Source organism: Halictus rubicundus, chromosome 5 (assembly GCF_050948215.1).
Source record: "Halictus rubicundus isolate RS-2024b chromosome 5, iyHalRubi1_principal, whole genome shotgun sequence".
Taxonomy (NCBI): domain Eukaryota; kingdom Metazoa; phylum Arthropoda; class Insecta; order Hymenoptera; family Halictidae; genus Halictus; species Halictus rubicundus.
This window is the reverse complement of record NC_135153.1, coordinates 12,876,371-12,892,217: the sequence shown is the minus strand read 5'-3', so window position 1 is coordinate 12,892,217 and position 15,847 is coordinate 12,876,371. Positions and strand designations below refer to the sequence as shown.

Below are 15,847 nucleotides of genomic sequence, written 5' to 3'. Positions count from 1 at the left end.
CCACAACATTATACAACATTATGCAGTTACAGTATCCCAACATGCAGATTTGCTGATCTATGGATGTAGAACAGGCGAGAAATACTACACTTGTTCTTGCGTACCACATACATAATTGTGACACTATTGATGCATGTAACGCAAGTCAGTAATAATCGGTAACTGTTGACGCAAACGTCAATGTCAACGTCTGGCACACAACACAACACCAGGAAGGGTTGAAACCGGGGAAAGGTATTTCCAGACTGATTTGGTGCATTTGTGACAAGATTTGTGCAATTTAAAACGGTAGAAAAATGAATAATTGCTACCTGGCTTCTATCTCTTGCAATTGACGCAGGAAATTTTTATTTCGCATAAAGTTTCAGAGACTATTAAAAAAAGAACAGAATCTCAAAGAGCTAAACCTAACAAAAGGGCTGAAACCAGCACCCCTTTGAGTCCCCTCGACTGGCAGAGGACCTATCCCTAACAAAAAGCATTTCTGTCATCTCGTAGGTCCCAAACTAGCACTAGGGACCGGTGGTCCCATTACACCCATTTAAGAAACATTGTATCATCATAAACTCCAATAGCAATTCTGCGAATATCTGCACCCAGAACCGAGTTAGGCGAGTCGAGATCGAAGGTCCCCGGCTGAGTCAGGATATTCAGATCGCGGGAGTTTCGTAACTTGCTAGATAAGCATCAGTCGGTCCCATCACTACCGCCAACACGGCCGAGCGGGCCCAATACGAGCGATGCCGCCTCTGGACACGACCGAGAGCCTAGCGCCATTTCTCTCTGTCTTGTACGTTTGCGTGCACGATTCTCGTCTTTGTTGGTTGCTTGAAAACGGTCCCCCAATGCGATTCACCGCGGCCTCCGACGGGGACCGTCTTCCACCTCCCTCTCGTCCTGCTGCTCGTCCACCTACACGTTCGCATAAACAGTGTTCGGGCTCGCTTAAGGGTGCGGTTATACTCGATGGAATACCCGATCGATCATACCGGTCGTCTCGACACACAGGCTGGTCAACTAATTTTAAGTAATCATTACTAAATATTTTAATAATTATCTCTCCGTCTGCAACCTTATTTTTATCGACGCCGTCTACATGTACTGGGCAGTTTATGTTTACGACTAATTTTTTTACTCTTCTAGGCTCGCAAAAATCTAAAAACATTCTGGAACACGTATTGAAGTCCCTATTTTAATATACAACGTCAAATTTTTAAAGCATTAATGAGGAAAAATAAATATCGAATAGAAAGATATTTCGGATGTAAACAATCTTGGTTGCTCACGGAGAGTTAATAGTTTAAGCACGAAATGAACAAGCGAGCCACAACAATGACGTACCGTTAAAAAATGTAGTATTATATTATGGCAAAATATGGCTCCCGTAGCTAAGACGTTAAAAACGCAATTGGAAATTGGATCCAGTAGAACCGCAGCCTAACCCGATGTGCAACCCTACAGGGTGTACCGATTAACAAGCGACCCGCGAGATCAAAGAGGCTCATCCGAGGATTGTTCCAGGGTAATCTCGTCCCCTTCGAATCCATTTCGCGAGCACCTAAAATGGAAGATGGATTTAGCTCGACCGCGCTGGGACCTTATTTGGCGCACTCATTCGTCCGTACCAATACGTCGGGACGGTTTTTCTGGTCGCTGAACCGTCCGAGATCGTCGCTCTTCTTCGCCGATTTTTTAAGAAGCTTGCACTCGGAGATGACGAGATAATCCGCCCAAGTTGCGCTCAGTTCTCTCATTTACATAGCGACCCAGACGAAAAGAGATGTTTCTAACGAATTTTCTTGGGATTTTCTCCCCTACTTAAAAGTTCAAGATTTCTTCATTCTCTTTTGTCTACAATCCTATATTTCATAATCCATCTGTAATCCGTGGAAAATGCTTTAATGGATTTTTCTCGTTCTCGCAGAATTGTTCAATGTCAAGGGTTGCTTTTCCATTTCGTTTCGTCGTCCCGTCAGTATCGCAGTGCAACACAATCCATAATTCATAAATGCCGCAAACGTTACCGCTCGTAAAAACGGTATTTATAGAGGCGTTTCTCTCTCTCTCTCTCTCTCTCTCTCCCTCGATCTCTCGCTCTTTTTCACGGGGCTTTTACAATTTCTTACCGTGCGAAGGACGAATTCATATTCATCGGCGTCACGCGACAATTCCATTCAGGGCCGCTCGAGGCGAAGATTGCTCGCTCGCCGATGATGATGATGATGACTCCATTTCTTGCGGGACCGTTACGACGCGGCGTGTTCAACTAGAAAGTTTTCATTTTTCTGCCTTGGCGACCACGGTTTTTACCGCGATTATCTCATCGATCTCGCTGGGATCTGATTCATCGGTTCATCGACAGGTCAGTTACTCGCGCGGTGTCGTGGGTGGCTCGCGCTGACCTTCCCGGAAGGAAATCGAGTCACGTGGAGGTGGAATTAACGGGGACAGTCGGACAAATGTTTTCAACCGAGCCAAATCAGTGGCAAGAGTGACTCGAGTATTGGAATAGATTTTACCATTACCTTATCACCAGACTGCTGATTTCATGCATTTGTGACCCAAAGATAGTCAAATTAATTCTATACATTTTCGCTTTTTGAAATCGTAGTAGGCATAGTACTTTGCATTCTCGATATATGTCAAAAACACGGGTCTTGCCAGCGTCGTGTATCGTCCAGGAGACATATATATAAACGTCCGAGGTCTGTCGTGCTTCGCGGCCTATCAAAGGGTGTACCCCGCGGTAGTGAGGATAATTCCGCGTCATTTATCATCCAGGTCTCGGCGACATATATAGAGAAATCATTGTATTCAGAGACTCCATGGTAAAGGAGGCACATAAAACATTTTTAAAACGAAGATAAGCAATGAAGCAAACTGTGGCAGCGAACGTGTTAAGGTTTAAGCGATGCAGAGATGTAACCTCGAGGAATTAGTGCAGCCGAGCGCGTAGGTGTTCTCTCTCGCTCGTGCAAAATGAAATTCGTTCATCATCGATTCAGACTTTCACTGGCATTCGAGCCGCATAGCTCAGGACTCTGATCCCGGCCGCAGGATAAGCGTGCTATTTTATTTTCGTCCAGCGCGGTGTGCATCATGTTCGCTCCGTATCGATTTTACGGCAAGTATGTGTGCGCGCGCGTGCAACTATGTTGCGGTTAGCCAGCGGGGAACGCGTTCACTTATAATTTGAGACCGTGAAGGTGTTTCGAACATCGGCGCGCTCGATCCGATCATCGAGCGCGTGCGCCACTCCCTTGGCGCGTGAAAACTATCGCCTTTGAATCAGGATGTTTCGTCTCAGAATATCTTTCGTAGCAACCATGCATTTTTCCTGGGAGGGACAAACATTACAGTGAACAATGAGCTTATTTGACAACACACGTCACCATTTTATCTCAGTCTAAATTGACACTACGGGACGCGTCAACATGACGCGTTCTAATATTTTGAATTTAGGATTATTTAGATGGTAAAGATTCTTCCACGCGGAATTAATCATCACATTTATTTCTTTGGGTATACATTATCACTTTGACTGCTATCTTGGTTAGAATGAGTGACCGGCGCAATTGAGTTGCTTAAAAATGATTGTTGTAAAATTAATCGCACTGTATACCATTCTGAAATCAACTAAATCATAGTGTGAGGCGCAAACTGCATTATTAAGTAACGGATAATAATTATTAATAACGCTGATCGTTCATACGAATGAATTAAAGAAAGGAATTCAAAAAGAATGGCTACATATTTGCATATACACGTTCCCGGTATTTTTATAATGCAATGTGAAAGAACTTTTAGTGCTGCGTAAACCTATTGCGAAGGACAGCATTTGAAGGTCAAGGACCCAGGGGGAAATTCGAAAATGAAAGGACGACCCTGGTTGAAAACGACCCGGGCAACCTTGGAGGTTGGGACCAGTTCATTTCGCGAGAAAAAAGACCCGAAATCGCGGAGAGCGGCGTTGTCCACGTAGACTATAAATTGAAACGGAATCGCCGGCTAAACCGGAACCAATTTACGCCTCCGCGAGCGATTAGTCGGGGAACGAGAGGCGAACGAGCGGCTCCTCCGGTTCCCTGGAATGCGAAACACGTTTAAACGCAACGGGATCCACGTCGAAAAACGACGAAACGGTGGACACAGAGAAAAAGGAAGGGTCCCCGGCCAACGGCCATTTTGTTCGCCGACGCGGAAACGACGAGACAATTCACTTAGCCCGCGGAAGATCGAAACCCTGTCGTTCCTAGCCGTCGCACCGTTTGCGACCGGGATCCTGGAACACTTCTGACTCGTTGTTAACGATTCCGCCAGCTTCCTCGTTTAATTACCTTGTTTGAGAAGCTCGTGAGCAGCTTTAATTAGCGAAAATGATCGCCGGGCGGCCGGTTAGAGTTGGACTGTAATTCTGCCTGCATTCTTGGCTCGACAAAGTTACTTAAACTCGGGAAAACGTGATGCAGAACTAAATTTAGTATGGTTTCAAATCATGTTTTATCGCTGCCTTAATATGTTTTGGTCAAGATAGTACACCTCCTTTACGAAATATTGAAGTAATTTAATAGTAGACAGTCACGAACTCTTTGAGTATTGTGTACGCTGTGCACTATGTTTGTAAATATGATGTAGAAAATTAATTACACTACCTTTGAGGAAATAAAGGGAGGTAGCGAACGCGTTGCAGGAATTTTGGGCACTCTTACTGGTTTGGGCGACAGAGTGCAAAGAAAGGGCAGGAGAATGGTAACGCATGTCGTTATTAGCGACGGTTGTCGAAGGAAGTTCAATCCCATCAAAGTAACGGGTCGCGACGATTACCACCGTTGAATACGCTCCGGGACACATGGAAACGAGGCTCGCGTAACTCCGCGTAACGTTACGACGTCGCGGCTACCTAATCGCGAAGGCAATGTCCCGGGAAACAGATAGGGAAAACAGGAAAAGGACACGTGCGGGAACCGAGTCACGGTAGAACGCCGCCGAGAAAGTAAAACGGTCGTCGCGGGACGTAAAGTCAACCGTGAAACCGATCACACTGTGTCCCCGCTGCCGTTTAAACTTTAAACCGATACGATGCACCGGATCGGTGGACGCGAAACTAACGATCGCAATAAGGAATCCATTGTCTCGAGGATCGAATGCAACGGCGACTGGCATTTGGTCTTCGCAGGAGGACAATCAAATAATACGGTCGATGGAAAATGTTAAACGTTTCTGCAAGAATTATGGGATTTGTCTACAGATGATTTTAGATCGTTGAGGAGATTGAAGGGTTATTATGTTGAACGTTAAGAGGTGAATGCGACAGATGCAGTTCCTCCCGATTTCTAGTGTTATGATCACAGAGAGAGAGAGAGAGAGAGAGAGAGAGAGAGAGAGAGAGAGAGCCACGCTAGCGTATCAACACGCGACACCGAGACTCGCGAGATTCCTTTCACGTGATTAAATGTCGAGGGAATTTTTATAACAGTACCGCGAAGACTATGTAGAAAGTCGCATAGTGACGTAATGGTAAAACATGCCTTTAATGCGGCGAGAGATTCCAACTATTTTGAGGAACTGTGCAAATGCAGGGTGCATCGATGTGTTGTCACGAGGACTCCAAAACAAAATTATTAATTAATTGTCGTACATGTAGAATTTTCTACTTTTATTGAAAATTTGGAGAAGATGTGAACAACCAGATAACAATTATAAATTGTTACTTTTAGACTCGAAGCAAACATTGGCAAGAATTATTACAATTGGGAAAAGTCGATCAAAAAATGTTTAAATTTGTACTTTGTACTAGTAGCGTCATCCGTGGCAAACCGCCCAAATTGGTAGTCATTAGACGATCATTACCAAGTGTTGCACCATTTCGCTTCAGTCCTCAAACCACAAACGAGGTATAGGAGCATAAACGAGGTATAGGCAGAGAGAAAATGAGAGTGCTCAGGCTCGGGGTTTTAGTGTCTCCACTTTTCTGCATTATCTTTTTAACCTGAAACAGAACATGCACACCGACGAGATATTTAGATCTCGTCGGTGACTTGCATTATCTTTTTAGCCTGGAACAGAACCTGTATCATCTTTTTAGCCTGAACCAGAACCCGCATTATGACTGGATGCACCGACCGAGAGTAAATATCTCGTCGGTAACGGGAGCTGGCAGTCTTTGAAAATCTGTCGTCGGTGACACAGTATCTCAATCAGTTTCCGGCTTCTGTTAGCAGATGGCTCTGCCGCTTATTCATCGTTTTCAATATGGCCGACGTCTATCCACGTGAGACTATAACCAACTTGTATTGTTTACATGTGATTGATCACTGGTTAGATATAATAGCGTTACAATGGTCGAGGAAACGAACATCGAGCAGAAGATCACAAGAATGGAAGACATTCTTGTTGACAATTCCACAGTGACTGACACAGACATTTCAAACACAAAAAGCGTGAAAGTTAAGAAGGAAAAGAAACAGATACCGGAGGTGCCAAGAGGCAAGCCCAAATCTGGTAGAATATGGAAGGAACAGAAGAAGAGGTATATAGAATCCAATTCTTCCAAGTCTCAGTTCAGCATGTGCGCAATATCTACACGTTGGTATCTTTTCCTTACAGATTTTCCTCTATCGTCAAAACCCGTGGCATACGTTTATCCTTCGAGAAGAAGCAAAAGTTGAGGGATGACTTGAAGAGGGTGAAAGAAATGTCAAGGTCGATCAAGGCTCAGAAAAATGCAGAGAAGGAAGCCAAGAAAGAGAGAAGAAAAGCAAACCTTAAGCGTGCTGAAGAGAACCAGAGGAAGAGCGAAATTGTCCAAGTGGTGAGTAGCATACTGATAATCAGTAAACGCACGAGTCAACATGAAATTATATATTATCTTTAACGTATGTTACACATGTATAAAAATAGATTTGTGTACACAATGCTACAGACTCTCATTAAAACTAATATTCTTATTCTAGATTACAAACACCGCAAAATTGAAGAATATAAAGAAGAAGCATCTAAGAACAATACAAAAAAGGGACACACTCAACATGTAAAAATACTAAATAGAAATAAATTCGTGTTAACTTGTATATGACGTCATAGATTGTGAAATATTTTTTTGTAAGCACATTGTGCATTCAAAATACGTTTACAGAGTAGCATTATCTCATTGTACATAAGTGTAATAGTAAGTATCCGCACGCTATCATTCACACCGGTCTTTCATTGGTTTCTCTAGACTTCTGTCTGGCCACGAAATCGCGAAGCTGAGGCCTCAGGTTGTATTTCGTATGGCTGATCCACTGAAAAATAAATACATTTTTTAATGATGTCGGTCCGCATCGAATCACCATCGATCGAGAAAAATTACCATCGTTTTAACCCATTTCGGCAGGCTCTCCTTGTAAGTCGGGATCAAAAATCTGAAATCGCCAATTCAATATGAACCATCTCGCGTACCGTTTCCATAATTATACGAACCTTTCGTCCACTAATAGCACTGCCCCCCAATCCTTCACGTGTCTCAGACAACGACCGAGGGCCTGGTTCAAAGCTCGGAACGCTTGGACCGAGTACCAGTCCGAGCCTTTTAACAAGCCTCTCGCGATATTCATGTCGTTATATTTAAATTTCATATCAATTACCGGATCCATTCTTACCGGGTAGGGTATGCCGACCTGCAAAAGGAATGCTTAATCTCTTGCCCTCGCCCAATTTGAATTTCTATGACTACCTACCGTTACCACGCAGCGGGCTTCGTCGTCTCGGAAGTCGATGCCTTCGGCGACCTTTCCCCGGAAAACCGCCAGGAACAGGGCGCCGTCGATTCCCCCGCTCGGTCCATCAGAGGTAGCCTTTATGACATCCCGAAAATCGTTCATGATGTTGTTCAAATCGCTCACGTAACGGGGTTCCACGAACACCTGCTTAATGTTATTGATCTTGCTCCAGATCGAAATCTTTCTCCACCTATCCAGTTGCGTGTTCATCACGTTGTACGACGAGAAGAAACACAGGATCCCGTGGGGCACCGACTCGCAGACGTCGAGCAACACTTGTCCCAGCTCGTCCTGAAAAGATACAGACTTCATTAGTAGACTGCGAATTTTTATGCAAAATAAACATTTTCTGTGTTAACTGCAACAAATAGGGGCCACTTGGGAGTTCCTAAAAATTCGCGCAGGTACGGCGTCGAACATGAAGCCTTTTTTGGTCATACCTGGAAGGCCCAGCCGTTAACGTTCTGATAGGTGGCCTTGAGAGAAACATTGTTGGGCCCCTTGGGCACACAGGTGGCATACACTTGGTCCTTGGGGATCACGTGACCAGTGTTCAACACGTGCTCGAACTTGGTGCTCAGCTCGCTCTGGAAGGTCGTAGTCGGCGTCAGGGTGCCAGAAGCAAGGATTATACATCGAGCATTCTTTGCAAGAGGCGCGAAGATCACTCCAGGATTCATGCAGAGTAGCTTCAAAGTGCGTGCACGTTGGTCTCTCTTGTTCGACGAGCACCAAGTATCATCTGCCGCCTAAAATTTCAAGGTAAACAATAAACAATACACACATTCGTAAGATTGTACATTCATAAATAAACTGCGAAATTTCTGCATCGATAAAAACATTTTAGCTATTATATGTTAAATGAATTTTTTAATGACAGTTAAAGAGAGATATAATTTAATAATTTCTGCTGGGATTATTATTTAAAAAAAGATTTCGAAGCTTCTTTAGAATGTAGAACTTAGAAATACTGTCGCTTTATTTCCAATCGATTACAATGATTAAGAAAGGAAATGGATGTCCATGCAGTTCCTGTATCTTGTAACGAATGCAGACGATTTTTATTGTGAATAAAAATCCGCCATCCATTCCTAACAATACAGCATAAATTCAAGGTAAAAAATAATTTTTCGTTCAGCGCTAGAAATCTGCACGATTCATCCTATACTTACGTATTTAAAATCCCTGACCATGGTCTCGATCACGCAGGCCCTGTAGTCGTTCATGTACTGCGTCGAGGAGATCATCCTCATGCTGTACAGCAGGTGTTCGATGAGGATCTTCGTGGCCGGGGAGATCGCAGGCATCGGATAATTGTTGGTGTGATCGCGAACTTCCTCCTTCGATTTCGCGAAGTCTTCAAGAGCAGTGCTGCAGGCGCCCAGAAAAGCGGGGTACACTGTTTCGCCGAGATTGTGCATGTTGAAGAGCTCCAACAGCTCGGCACCGGTCCAGTACGGGCTCGACAGGTTTTCGCTGTGGTAATCCTGATCCCGAACGTTACAGACATCGACAGAAACATTGTGTGAACAGGGAACGGTAAATACTTACGGTTTTCCCGAGCGTAATGCTCTTCAGGTACTCCTTGAGCCTCAGGATGTAGTCCTGCACAGTTTTGTACTTAGGGGCATTGGTGGTCCTTTGGCTTGCGATGTATTTGCAATCCATTGCAGCAACTTCGAGATCATCTTCACGAAAATCTACGCTGGCAACATCCCTGCAGATGTCCTCTATGTTGTGCGCTTCGTCGAGAATGATCACGTCGTCTGTTAGGTCCAGTTGCATCTGTAACGATCAGTTGAAGAGTATCACGTGTGGGCTGCGGGACTTTAGGCAAAATAAAAATTGTTTACGTCAATTGCAAGAAACAAAAACCATATAGATCTTTTCTGTCTCGAATATTAAGTTGGAAATAGTATATTAGGGTTCTTAAATTCCTTTAATACTGTTTCAGTATAATTATGAGTGAACTGTTAGTCTTCGGCTGAACTCTTGGTCTCGTAGAATGTTGAAGATTGCGAGTGGTCTTAACTTTTTCAACAGGGACTGTAGTAGTATGGTACACGTAGAGTGTACCAAAGTGATTTGCTTCAGCGATACTCACGCTCTCGCGGATGTCAGAATCGATGAGATAGTTGTACGGGCAGAAAATGATGTCGGCCATCTCCATGAAGGTCCTGGCAGCAAAGTACGGACACAGTTCCCGCACTTTTCCTGAGGCCACCAGATCCTCGATGTCCCATACCGGCTGCATACCAATTTGTTCCGCTACGTGGATATTGCTCGCGTTCAACGCGTTGTAGTATCGACACCCAATGTGCTGCAAGAACGAACATATTTTTTACGAAACTTTTCTTGGCGTTAATGACACTAGACTGGGGATTTTGATGCAAAATTATAATCTCAGTTGCAACATTCACGAATTCAGTAGAAGTATCTTCACCCCTTGCACTACGATTTATTTTGCGGTTGCAGAGATCAGAACTTCTTTGCAGCCCATAATTTCTTAGGAAATAAAAAATTTATATCTATCGTATGCCTATGTCGTTCATTCGCAAGAAAAGTGGCACAACTTAAAATATATTTATGAAAAAATTTACGATAAAAGATACATAAATCGTGGTGTACTTCGTAACTAATGTACATGACAATTAACCCACTATCCGAATAACAGAAAATTACTATACATTTCTAAGTTGGTTATAGAAAAAAAATTGGTAATTGTAGGAAATCTTCAAATGGCTCTCCTGTAAAATTTCCTTGTTCTGACTTATGTCACTTTTCTTAGGAATGAACGATAAGTTCTCTAATGGCCGTATACGAACAACAAAATAGAATTGTATTTCAGTTTAAAGGAAATTAATAACATATTTATTAGACTCTGTTCAGTGTCACTGGTCTAACCGAATGTTATTACTTTTTAAAGTAATTGAATGTTATTACTTTACTGTTTACTACTTTAAATTTAACACACTCAATTCTGTTACAAATGCACAAAATCCGCAGTCTATTAACGATTCTGTCTCTGCCATATGAAAAGCGAACATTCTTAGGATCCAACAGCTCGTTACACAGTTCCGTTTTGTTCCTCTTGCTGTTTTGTATACACGTGTGCTCCCGACTGCTCAAAATGGTCATTCTGCAAATTGGATCACATCAGTATAACACGTTAAACGCTATGTCAGTCCCTGGGGACCGAACGGTATCGAATTTACAACATAAAATATACTATATAATTTATACATTATTAGAAAATATGTTCACTGTCTCAATAAATTCGATTGGAACAGATTAAAGAGGAATGAGGTGAGCAAGTGTTTCGCTTAATTTTTGCGTACTTTTGCATTGAAATTTACATGAAAAGTGAGGTGGAAAGCGAGGCAAAATTAGCTCCGCGTTTAACGTGTTAAGCATTACCACACAACAGTGTTAATTTCGGAAAATTACGTTTTGTGCTTGTAGGCGGTCTTCTTCAGCTCCCTCACGACCTGCTCGATCTGCTTATGGGTCCTGGTGCCGTAATAGATCCTCGATAGCTTCAACTTCTTCCTAAAATTCATTAACCAAGCTTTAGCAACGCCGCGCCGCGTTTCAGTCGGACGAGTCTACCGAAAGCATTCTCACTGGTCTTCGACGTTGTTGTAGCCATTGTTGCATTCTTTCGCGGAAGCGCAGCAGCCCGAAGAAGGCTCTTCGTCAGAAAAATGCTCGAAACCTGAAATAATCCACTTTTCCGTTAGAGTTCCCTTGCGCACCACGTTGAAGACATTTGCATTTCGAAAATCAAAGTGACTCGCTATTAATGGCTGACTATTTCTAAGCTAGCCCTCACTGAACATTTGATTTCTCAAAAAATAATATTCCAATAGCAAACCCACCGAGCACTAAAAGTGGTTAGCATGTATTGCCTCGTAAAAATAACAGTAATTATGTAGGTTTTGTTGATGCCAACAATTCTGAAATAAAAACTTCGAAATTGGTCACCTGGCCGATCGATTTAGTGTTAATGAAACAACTTGAGGTCAACTTTTGGGTAACACTGGCTAAAGTGCGTCAGGGGTAAGGGAGAAGATCCTAAGCTTGCGATAGGGATGCGAAAAGAAGAGACACAACTCGGTGAGCTAAGTCTAATTCGATCTTTGATGTCGAGATCGCAGGTGTAGCAAAAGTGGCCTCGATTCTTGAGACGCAACGATTTTCGAGTCCCGGTGCTTTGATCGCACGAGAAAACAGCTGGAATTGGAACGAATAAACAAGACGAGTAACAAAGAAGCTGGAGGATCGGTCGTTGAATCGTCGAAGAAAAAAAGTCGTGTGTAGAGTGTAGCGGGTAGGAGGGGGATGTTTCTCCGGCTCGCATGGTCGACGCGAGCGTTTTCTAAGGGGCGCGTTCTGCCCCTATGTATATATAAATTTATATATATATATATATATATATATATATATATATATAACTGAAAAGGATTACGCTTATTTAGGAAGTTGTTCGCCGCTGAAAGGATCCGCTCGAAGATCGGAGCAAGCTCGCGTTCTATTAATGCCGTGAAATGAGCGAGGACGAGCGAGAGGAATGTCAAAACAGCGAAATCGGTGGCAGGTGAAAGGGCACGGAGAATCCATTGAGCGGGATCAATAGGGGTGGTTTTATCCACCCTCTCGACGGCCGTCGACAAAAGGGAGAGCCGAGGAGAGAACCAGCCTCTGCAGCTCGAAGGAGAGACTCGGAGAGAATAGACGAGGAAGGGGGGACGGGAGCAGAACGGGGAAAACGAACGTGAAGGAGTCATAGAAGAAGAAGGCCCCGGCCGGGTTAATCCTTTCGTGCGATTTACCGAGTCAGAAAAATAGAAATGATCGTAAATGACGATGAAAGGCATGAAATGGATGTTTATTCGTAAGCGGATTTCGACGATCGGGATAGAGAGAGAGAGAGAGAGAGAGACAGAGAGAGAGAGAGAGAGAGAGAGAGAGAGAGAGAGAGAGAGAGAGAGAGAGAGAGAGCCCGGCCACTCGAAGACGAAAACTCGTTCCGCTAAATCCGAGGATCTCCACCGTGTGCGATCTTTCACCACTTTACAACGTGATCTAGAAACTCCTAGTGGGGAGTGAAAATCGTGGTGAAGAATTCGAAGACACAAAGAAGACTGGTAAAAAAGAATCGACATCTTCCATTAACTATTGTCAACAACCGAAAGACACGGTAATGCATTTAGGTCTAAAACTGGTAGACATAATTTAAACCAGTAAAAACATTAGAAGAATTTAAAGATGCTGTTGTATATTATTTGCAACCTATTAAACTTACTAAGAAAGAAATTAACACGTTGACTGCCAACTACGACTTATCTCGTGGTTTGTTTACTTGCCATAATATGATTAACAATATTTCTGCATCAAGAAACGACATCCGCGTACAAAATGATAAATTATTTAAGAAAAGCAGTCTTTTGCGACAATGATTAAATTAAATTGGATTTTCACACTGGAAGACTGAAAAGTACCGTGGCAGACAACGTGTTAAATTAAATGAATGAATTGAGTTTAATGAATTCGATTAAATTTTTATTTCACCCCAGTTTGTTTTTACTTTTCATAAAGATCCGCAGTCTACTGATTAACCCCACCAAAGACGTATTAACACCGACGGAGACATAATTTCCGGCTTGGTTTAGGAATAAAAATGGAAGAACGTTGCCGAATCGCAAGAAAAATCCCAGGATCAGCATGACCGTACCTCCGAGCGCGAAATTATGCCAGATTTCAAAGGGACGCATCGCTGGTTGATTAGCATCGACGAGGATTCATGGGCACGAGAGAAAAAGAGACGTTCCTACAATTCTAGAGAGGAGTCAGAAATGATGGAGTATTAATCAGGAATCGCGTGCGGTCGCAGTGGTGACGTGGGAGTCTAATTAAAAAATGTCCAGCGCGAAAAACAAGCAGGCGAAGGAAAACAAAATCGAAAGAGAGAGAGAGAGGGAGGGAGAGGAGGAGGAAGGAAGGAAGGGAAGGGAGATTAACCGCAGGAGAATTGATCATCGAGGCCCATCGAGTGTTTCGTCATCGATCCCGGTCTCTCGAGGCAACAACAAGCCGCAAGTGTTCGGACGCGGAGAGAGTCAGTAATTCGATGGCGATGTTAAAGGGGGCGTCTCTCAAGGGTGCGATAACTTTCGGCGTCGACTGTATCGCTGGATGATACCCCCTCGGGGTTTTCTCCCCTCGGGTGTTGGGGTGTGTTTCGTTGCCTGGCAACGACACCCTCAAAGTCCCCGCTCTGATTGGCCCCGTCCCGCTTCTCCTGTCTTAGCCTCTCTCATCTCACCCCCTTCGACAATCAGCCAGCCAGGCTGCCGCGCGCGGCGACCGTGCCTCTCTCTCTCTCTCTCTCTCTCTCTCTCTCTCTCTCTCTCTCTCTCTCTTTCTCCTCTATCGACGATCAAAACCACCCTCGAAGCAACGAGGCTGCTGCTGCTGCTGCCTGCCTGCTTGTTACCCTGCTGCCTCCTCTTCAACCCCCTGCACGTCCACGAACCAACCCCCTCAACCGAACCCTCCCTGCCAAAATGGAAAGTCGGACACCCTATTTCACGTTGCTCGCGCGATAGTTTGTTAATTCAGTTTTTCGACGCGGATCGAACCTTTTTCCAAGGCTCCAAGAGAAGCCAGCGCAAAAATCGAATTTCTACCCTTTCGCAAAAATCAATTTTTCTTTACCTACCCTGTCCCGAATCTTCGGCAATTTTTCCGGACAGGTTTCATTGGATCAAAAGTGAGAGCTAGACTAGCCAATTTTTTTTTTAATCAATCTCTTCATTTTCAGGAAAAATAAGGGTCCAGTTTGGAGAAGTGTCGAGGGAAAGCTTGATTGGAATTGGCAAGAGAGATCTTTAAATTATGTACCAATCTACAGTGCTCTGTTAACGCTTTGTGCGCCCCAGAAACGGGAGACGCAATTATTTGTTCAGATGTGTAAATGAATTTTTGCGCCGATGCCCGGAGTGTAGTAAATTTCATTAGGGTCTGCAAAATGCTAGAGGGTTGGAAAAGCACTCTCAGCATCATAATTCTTGACATTTTTAGTTTTATTTCAATCATTGCTTTGCGATTTTTGTGGCATCCTTCAATGTGTCGTTAAGAAGACGATCGAACCGAAGGACACTGATCTTTCCTAATTTTTTGTTTAATTTTAACATTCGCTCGCAACGCAACAATAAGAGGACGATCAGAGGGATGATCAAAAGGAAAGATGCAAAGATCAAACTGAAAGAATGCATGCTTCGATACGCTTTATTGGAGATACAAATATTACGTTCGTGCTTGAAGAGAGTATCAACAACAAGGAGAAAGCACTTTTCTAATTTCCAAGGAAGAAAGGAAAGCCCCGTATTCCCGGGTGCACAGATGCACGTTGGTCTGCCGATTATTTATTTAGACGGCGGCAATTTCGCGCACAGAGCCAACCGAGAGTGGACGGTCGCAAAATGGCCGCACGGCGTTCGTCCCAGCACAATCCTGTCGGGCTTTGCGCTCGGATAAAACGGGGAAAGGCCTAATCAGTCTAAAAAGGAAACAATTACGAAGGGCATGGTGCTTTTTACGATGCGCGACGCGAAAACGCGACAACGCGGGCAATTAATTAAGCGTTACACGGTTTGTAATTCGTGAAATTAACGAGGATCGATGCGGCGTTATTGTGTCCCGACGAAAATAACCAGGAAGAACGGTGAATCGGTAATGAATGATAAAAGAGAACGAGAGAGGGCCTCGTAAATTGATATTAATTTTTAATCGTCCACCCCCGATCAAAAACGACCGTCAAGATTACCGGCGGTATAATGGCGTTCGGTGTCAAGGAAATCGGCGATGAAGCCGTTCGTTGTGCGCTCTTATCTCCGGACAATATTCCCGAGGAAAGAAACGCGGACCCAGGAAACAACGGAGGAGGGAAAAGTAAATCACGCTGGAGACAATACGGTGTCGTGCACCCGCACACGCGTATTTCGTTTCCATTCATCGCACGGCCCATGAATGAACTCGTTTCACGTCGATCGCTCGCTTCGTATCTCCCGCCACCCCCCGCGGCC

At 43.9% G+C, this 15,847-nt stretch overlaps 2 protein-coding genes across 3 annotated transcripts in view; one reads left to right on the top strand and one right to left on the bottom strand.

The window, feature by feature from the left end:
* The first annotated feature begins 6,257 nt into the window (after window positions 1-6,257).
* LOC143354400 (coiled-coil domain-containing protein 86) lies at window positions 6,258-7,175 on the top strand. The gene is made up of 3 exons (XM_076788448.1): window positions 6,258-6,529; window positions 6,607-6,811; window positions 6,954-7,175. The coding sequence occupies exons 1-3, from the start codon at window positions 6,339-6,341 to the stop codon at window positions 7,032-7,034; spliced, it is 477 nt and encodes a 158-aa protein (XP_076644563.1). The 5' UTR covers window positions 6,258-6,338; the 3' UTR covers window positions 7,035-7,175.
* The window catches only part of LOC143354399 (Fanconi anemia group J protein homolog), an 82,963-nt gene continuing 74,262 nt past the window's right edge, over window positions 7,147-15,847 (bottom strand). For both annotated transcript variants that reach the window (XM_076788447.1, XM_076788446.1), the window contains exons 5-15: window positions 11,385-11,475; window positions 11,208-11,309; window positions 10,806-10,899; window positions 9,865-10,080; window positions 9,312-9,545; window positions 8,933-9,247; window positions 8,201-8,509; window positions 7,719-8,051; window positions 7,462-7,658; window positions 7,352-7,403; window positions 7,147-7,283 (exon numbers count right to left, since the gene is read on the bottom strand). In XM_076788447.1, coding sequence (XP_076644562.1) covers window positions 7,191-7,283; window positions 7,352-7,403; window positions 7,462-7,658; window positions 7,719-8,051; window positions 8,201-8,509; window positions 8,933-9,247; window positions 9,312-9,545; window positions 9,865-10,080; window positions 10,806-10,899; window positions 11,208-11,309; window positions 11,385-11,475 — 2,036 coding nt within the window. In that variant the 3' untranslated portion in view covers window positions 7,147-7,190. The remainder of the gene's footprint in view (window positions 7,284-7,351; window positions 7,404-7,461; window positions 7,659-7,718; window positions 8,052-8,200; window positions 8,510-8,932; window positions 9,248-9,311; window positions 9,546-9,864; window positions 10,081-10,805; window positions 10,900-11,207; window positions 11,310-11,384; window positions 11,476-15,847) is intronic.